Source organism: Rhinichthys klamathensis, unplaced genomic scaffold (assembly GCF_029890125.1).
Source record: "Rhinichthys klamathensis goyatoka isolate OS25496 unplaced genomic scaffold, OSU_Roscu_1.1 h1tg000011l_1, whole genome shotgun sequence".
Lineage (NCBI taxonomy): Eukaryota > Metazoa > Chordata > Actinopteri > Cypriniformes > Leuciscidae > Rhinichthys > Rhinichthys klamathensis.
Window position 1 is genome coordinate 1996658 of NW_026606564.1, and position 7533 is coordinate 2004190.

Genomic DNA, 7533 nt, shown 5'->3' on the forward strand with positions numbered 1-7533 from the left:
GGCAAGCTAATGCTGGTTGCACCGGATGCGCTTTTATCTCTTCCTGGTCATGACGTCACCCGCCCGTGATGCTCATTCTTTCCATTGGACTAGTTGACATAGATGCTTCAGACGCATTCACACTGGAGGCGTTCCCAAAGCGTCATTGACGCATCGTCTCGTTCCCTTTCTCAGGGAAATATGGTTACATATGTAACCTGAGACATTCTCTATAAGGCGCATTAGCGCCCACCCCCTTTTCAGCAACGCTGGTTCCGGAAGTATTTTTTTCCATTAATTTTCCCCATAGGGATTTAGAAAAATTCTTCGTTAAAGAGTTATAAGCCATGAAGAAAGCCAGCCAGCTATGAGGTGAATCACAACACTAAAAACTTTGATTTGAAGCAAAACATTTTTTGAAAATCGGACAAAAAGACAAGATTTTGTACTTAACGACTGTAGTGAGGAAAAGAACTTTGCGAACAGCATAATTGAATTAATAAAGATGGAGAAATCTAAAACTACTCCTTTACAAATGTTGATTATAAATATATAAACTTAAAAATATTTTAAGTTTATTGTATATCTACACAAATTTAAGTATTTCGAGAGTTTAGGAAGATTGACTAGATCATGTCATTCACAGTGTTTCATGGGAGTGGGCGGAGCTAAAGAGATCTTTTAGCTAGTTTCGACTCTCTGATTGGTGTAATTTTCTGTACAGCATCATGGGTAATGTAGTTTTTCACCAGGAATTCCACTGTTAAACACGATTATTTAAAAAATATGCTGAAATAATGTGGGCTGACGTCTTCTGCAAATGCAAATACAATGGATTAACAACCTCGTAGCTCACAGTATGTCTGTCTTTAAAGGTTTATAAACTCTTTTTAAGTAAGTTTTTACTTCCGGACTGTTGCACTCTATTGGACCAGATTTAAAGTTGATAATCAAAAGTCCGGCAACGTGATCAAACTTCATTGAGTTCCACCTCACATTTTCCTCTAAAATGTGGTTAAATTTTTCAATTCTTCCAAGTTATTGCTCATTACTGTCGTTAAATCTGACACAGTTGGCTGTAGGCCTATAATTAGATGACATTTATTTACAGTTTATTATACAGACGGTTATCATTAAAGAGATATTTACAATATTTAGGCATTTTTAACATGTAGATTAAATTAAGCTTGGCATGACATCTTTCAAGCAGAACCAAAAGTTTGACGATCATAACAGAATGATTAGTATTTAAATACCAGCCCATAGGAACTAATGTTAATAAATAGCTATAAGGTGTCACTTGATCAAGTGCTATTGACAATATCCAACAAAAAACTAGCATTACAGTACAAATCTACCAAGCCGCTGTGCCGTCAGGGCGCTCACTGAAAACGAAGGAGCGGGACCTTCTCCTGGTCATAGCTCGTGGGCCTGTCCTCTTGGTCAGGGTCAAGTAGATGTCGGAGGTGAGGAATCGTGGGTAGCAGTCTCTTTTCATCAAGCTGTAGATTTTATCTTGTGCTACATTAAAGCAGGACGTAGTCGGCTGGAGGATGTTCTTCTCAATGGCGGCCTTGGTTGAGTGGTCGATGTTGATCTGAGGGGTAAAGTGCAAAACGTAAAACATGAGGCCATCTAAAACTCAATTTGTAGGTATTGCGCACTGTGATGAAAGACAACATATTTGGAATTATGCAAGAATTTTTGTGGGGCAACTATGATTTCGCCATATGGCTGATCTGTGTTTTCTTCTGCTTTATGAAAATGCAATGAGCAGGAGATTCACCGTGTTTTGTCTTTCAGTCCTTTAAGTCTATTTTTCAGGGGGGGTTTTTCATGTGAAAAAAAGTCTAGGCCTATACTGTAACACTGAAAATCTGGATTACAAAAAAACTAAACCTGGAAATAGACAAAGTTTTAGTATTTTAAAAACAAAACAAAGAAAAGATTTTATTGTAAAAAAAGAAAAGAAAAGAAAAGATGTTGAAAAATATGCATTTCTTTCTAAGTAACTAATTTGTGATTTTTTTTGAAGGCACATGATGCTCTGCAATTCTAAAAAATCTGCTGAACAATCTTTATAAAATATGTTTTCTATTTAATGACTGTAAAAATAAAAAATAAATATTATCTGAGTCATAAGATATCATTAGTAATAATAATAATAGCAATAATATCTTATTAAATATTTTATCAATTATTCAGACTCATTCTCCCTCTCTTGTCCAGGCCACAGTTACTACTTAAAAAGCATTTCTCCAAAAGTACTACATCAGACTAACACACGTGTCTGTTGAACAGTACTTCTGCAGTGGTGAATTCTCTCAGATCTTCATAAAGGGCGTTAAAAGCTAATTTTATGCAGCCACTGCTCCTCATTTATGATACAATATTAAGGTTTTCCTTTCCCAGCACTGATAAGAAAAAGTTGGCTTTCAGCAGTGCTACATTTCAGTCTTTCAGTTGTTTATTCGCTGTCACTTTGGTCAGACAAGAGCGAGTGGTCCCACTGCCTCATTTTCACTTCTCAGTTTTTCAGAGTCTATTTTCTCAGCTGTGTGGGTGTCTGAGGGGGAGTTTGCAGCCAAAAGCAGGAAAACCACACGGTCACATATCTGCCCCCAGTCATGCGGCCGGGGCCGACAATGGCCTCTGCACGAACACAATGGTAGGTCTCTGATGCAGCGATGCACTACACCGCAGATATCATTTAACACAGCCTTGTTTGTTTTTATTATGACCCCCCATTGAGGTTACCCAAAGCGCTGCTAACAGCAACGTATTGTCGTTCGTCACCAGCAAGAAGGTGTTTTCCAAAATGGCATTGGTTTAATTTTTGTGGGGTCTGATAAATGTGTTGTAGTGTCTTAAATAAGTTGACTCAAAAATGAAATTTCGTGCACAAGTTGCATTGTTGCACTGTTATGATACTTTTGTGGTGCTTTTTGCAGCCTGAACACTACGTTCTCTTTTTATTTTAATTGTACAAAAGGGAGTTTTCACAGTGATGCCATGGAAGAACCATTTTTGGTTCCCCAAAGAACATTTGTTCTCAGTGTGAAGAACCTTTTAATAATCTAAGGAACCTTTTTCCACTATAAAGAACCCTTTGTGGAATGGAAAGGTTCCATGGATGTTAAAAGGTTCTTCATGGAACCATCAATTCCAGTAAAGAGCCTTTATTTATAAGAGTCTATGGAAAAGAGAGACCAGGACGTTCTTCTTCTTCAAAAAAATCTCCTTTTGTGTTCCACAGAAGCACGGATGTTTGGAATGACATGGTTTTCTAAAGTTTCTTTTCCACTAGGAATTTTTTGGAATTGTATTTTCAATAATTAGTCAGCTGGACAAAGTGCACAGGTAGAGTATACATGTACAACCCACTGAAAGGACTGTTTATCCTTCACAACCTCTTTTTTATTTGTGCAAAATTAAATATGGTATCCATTCCGTTTAAAGTCCGTACTGTTCATAATGCAAATGTGTGCATACCTCTTTGGGGGCTTCTTTATCGATGAAAATAGCGTGTATCTGTTTGGCTTTAGTCTGCAGTTTGGTTGCAGACTCAGTGGTTTTGAAGTCTTCACAGGCTAACCAAAACTCAATGTTCTCCTCGCTGAACTCAGTGCGCAGGAATCGCGTGAAGACTTCAACCCCATCTGAAACAAGATGCAACAAAATATTCATTGCTAAATGCATGATTACACTTATACACACACAAGCACGCACGCACACAAATGGACTACTGAAATAAAGTGTTACCAACCTAAGTGTTAAGTTGCTGTTTCTCCTTATAACTCAAGGGTGGCCAACGCCAGTCCTTGAGAGCCACAGCAAGCAAAAGGGTTGGAGCAAAACTCTACAGGACTGTGGCTCTCCGGGACCGACGTTGGCCACCCCTGTTATAACTATTGAAATGAATAGCCTAGTTTAATTCCTTGAATTATGCAGATTTCAATGATCAAATGTCTGCCTTTTCAAGTTCATCCCACAGTTGTTACATTTGCAACCTACAAGCCAAAGAGCACAAAACACAACAAAAAAACAATACAATTTTGGAATAACTGTACAAGTAACGCTTCTTTGCTTTTCACTGTAATTCTAGAGGCCTGAAAAATACTACAACATTCTTTAATTTAATGTATTTTAGTTTTTCTGTAAAATTGGCTCAGAATTTGCACCAAATCTCAAATGTCACATATTACATTTTTTGGTGTTTGACCTGATTTTCCAGAAAAACCTTAATGAATTTTCAGAGTCTAGACATCAAACAGGAAGTGAGGCATTATATCTACATCACTTTTGTAAGGTGAAACAAAACATTCTAAAAAACGTTTTCACATTACCCTGATAAAATTGTGGTTGCAGTGATTGCAAAAATTTGAATAATGGTACATTTTCTGACATCCTTTGAAGTTCTTCTCATAAATTCACCACCTGCAGTTCTGTCATGAGAGATTGGCATGTTAACTGTAATGGATATGGCAATGTTAATGTATTTGGTCTTGGTGGAATATATCTGCTACGCTGCTGCTGCTGCTGCTGCAGAGCAAGTACCGAGACTTGCTACTGCCAATACATTCACAGACATTGCTGTAAGCAAGACATGCTGCTGCACATATAACATACATGATATAACCTCCCATAACAGATCTATACATGTGGAGCTGGGGAAGGTGGAGGGTTTCTGAAAGCTCACTGCAGGTGGTCAAACTTTAGACTAGAGTCCAATTCTCACAGTTAACTAACTATTAACTATGACTTTTGCCTCAATAAACTCCTAATTACTGGTTATTAATAGTTAGTAAGGTAGTTGTTAAGTTCAGGTATTGGATTAAGGATGTAGAATATGATCATGTAGAATAAGGCATTAATATGTGCTTTATAAGTACTGATAAACAGCCAATATCCTAGTAATATGCATGCTAATAAGAAAGTAGTTAATAGTGAGAATTGGACCCTAAGTTAAAGTGTTACCCTGCAGACTGCTAACAGAAACACTACCAGTAATTGAATGTTGAGCCGCAGCTCATTGGCCATTGCGTGTGTGCTGAATCAAACTATTCATTGGTTAGAATCACATGGAAACTAGAAAGAACACTATGTTGTCACAAGCAGGTTTTCGCATAATGTGGTTACAATGGGATGCACACTACCTTACTTTACTTCTTCTTTAACACAGTATGCCACTGAGAAGCATTTAACTACAGTAAAATGCTAAGATGAGGTGATCCTACCTGAGTGACTCAGCAACTCCTCAAATGAATCACTCCATGTCATAGCCATGTCCGGCGCAATGCTGTTAAAATCACAAATTAGTAAAGTGTTTTAGTCAAAGAAAAGTGCTTCATCATGAGTAGTGTCACATTGATACATCTGAATCATCCTATGTGAGTGACCACTCCACAATTCCTTGATTAATGAAAATACTGAATCAATGTGTAAACATCATAAAGGCTTACTGGTTAGGTTTAGCTGGTGGCTTCTTATCAGGACTGACATTTTCATGTGACCCAGACTTTGTCAGAAGAAGACTGAGTCGACTTTTTTTATTCCTGCAAATAGAGAAAGCAAAATATATCAGTATCTATCTGTGTGTCATCTCTATCTGTCTGTCTGTCTGTCTACAACAAACCCAAACTCACGATATTAGGAAGTAGTAGTAAATTAGGTCAAGGTATCATTTTGCATTGTGCTTAAATGTATACATATGCAATTAGACACCGCATGGGTTACTTCCACCAGGAACATGCTAAACGAAGATTTGTGCCAACACATGACAGCTATAAGGGGAAGTGTTACCACAGTGCTATAGCACAAAAGTCAGTCTGATCAACAGCTATGAAGAAAAAACGTAAATTAAAAGAGTAAATAAGAGTTCTGGCAAAAACATACAACAGACAAACAAAATGTCTATTGCTTTTATACATGACTCACATGGCTTTACATGCATTTCTAGTTATAGCAATAGTTTTACTGTTTGTTCTGACTTTAACATGTTTTCATCTCAGCAAAAAAAAAAAAGGTTTTAGACAGAGCTGTGGTTTAGATATTACCACAATTATTCTTAATATAATATATAATTATAAAACAAGGTACATACGTCTAACATGTGAAGTAGACACAACAAAAGGTGCATTTTGCACTGGACAATCTTTAGTTAAGGACGATATTCTCTCGCCTTTTTTTTTTACACTGAAGTGAATAAAATGTTGCTTTTACTATACATTCCAAAAGAGCAAAATTACAATATTAAAATACACAGATTTGTGTTTGCTCACAACGATGAGCTCCAGAAATAAAGGAAGTCACACACAACGAAGAGAAACCTACCCAAACTTAATTTCAATGTACTTGCTAAAAGAATGTTCAAAAAACCCCAGAGGGTGAATGTGCAAGATAACATCTCTCCCTTTCAATGCTTGCGGTGTTAATTTGAGAAAAGTGTAGGGGGGAAAAAACTGTACCTCGAGTGGGTCTCTTTCATTCCGCAGGCAAGCAGCTCGTCCTCACTGAGCATTTTGAAATATGCTTCCTCCTTGGGGGCCGAGAAGTTGAACTGAGGAAACAGAAACACAAAAATCTTCATGCTCTTCCCTCTAGTTGACACTCATAGATCAACACAGCAGGTCCTCAGTTTAGTGTAAACTACCAAAAACTGAAGCTCATATTTGTGTGTTAAGTGTGTTAAGAGGTCATTTCCCATACCTGTCAAGATGACTTCCTGTCAGGGAAACTACCCGCAGTTTACTGTAATATCTCTCGAGTTTCCTTGCTTTAGTATATCCATCTGCTGGTAAAGTTTACGTATTGTTTGAGTTTATTTTCAGGCACATGCTTTGGTAAAGTTACTTAAATATGTTCTAAGCAACAGCAGGATGGTGGGCTGTGTCAGGATGGAGGACTGAAGACACTGAGGGCTGTTTTAGGATTTGTAATAAATCAGCATACTTCATCACAACCGTCATTATTCACGGCTTATATACTGCCTATCTATTGCAGACACAAGGATTGGTGTAGTACTACATATTTTCTAATAATATGTCTGAAAACAATCTAAGTTAAAGGTCCCGTTCTTCGCGATTCCATTTTTCAAACTTTAATTAGTGTGTAATGTTGCTGTTAGAGCATAAATAATACCTGTACAATTATAAAGCTCAAAGTTCAATGCCTAGCAAGATATTTTATTTAAAGGAGAACTCCGGCGCAAAATGAACCTTTGGTCTAATAAAACATTGGTACCTAGTCAACCGTTCTCTGAGATTTGTTTTCATGATTTCATGAGAATGTAAAGAGTTTTATCTCTAAAAACTGTTTAGTGTATAACGCTAGTAATGGGGGCATTTAATAAGTAAAAAGAAATCGCTAGTTAATACCACTGACAAGGCTCAAAATAGCCCCACACTAACACAGTAACATAATGAGGGTCCCTACATGCAAAACGAAGCGTTGAGGACTTTGTAAGTGTACAGACCGTTTAATAAGAAGATATTTTATAAAGACAGTCCACTTCGTGTATACAGACAGGATCTTTGGAAAACATTCTCGACTAAT

General features: G+C 37.2%; 1 protein-coding gene across 1 annotated transcript; it reads right to left on the bottom strand.

The window, feature by feature from the left end:
* Positions 1–1056: 1056 nt before the first annotated feature.
* On the bottom strand, positions 1057–6634 carry rgs18 (regulator of G protein signaling 18). The gene is made up of 5 exons (XM_056263805.1): positions 6447–6634; positions 5442–5534; positions 5217–5278; positions 3472–3638; positions 1057–1576 (listed from the first exon to the last, which is right to left on the bottom strand). Exons 1-5 carry the CDS (start codon positions 6566–6568, stop codon positions 1334–1336), a joined length of 687 nt encoding a protein of 228 aa, XP_056119780.1. The 5' UTR covers positions 6569–6634; the 3' UTR covers positions 1057–1333.
* Positions 6635–7533: the final 899 nt, after the last annotated feature.

Excerpts from the sequence above, each read along its gene's own strand:
- rgs18 (XM_056263805.1), bottom strand. The coding sequence starts at position 6,568 with ATGAAGATTTTTGTGTTTCTGTTTCCTCAGTTCAACTTCTCGGCCCCC. Across the intron at positions 5,535-6,446 it reads ATGAAAGAGACCCACTCGAG|GAATAAAAAAAGTCGACTCA; the intron begins GTACAGTTTTTT and ends CTCTATTTGCAG. Across the intron at positions 1,577-3,471 it reads ATAAAGAAGCCCCCAAAGAG|ATCAACATCGACCACTCAAC; the intron begins GTATGCACACAT and ends TTTACCCCTCAG.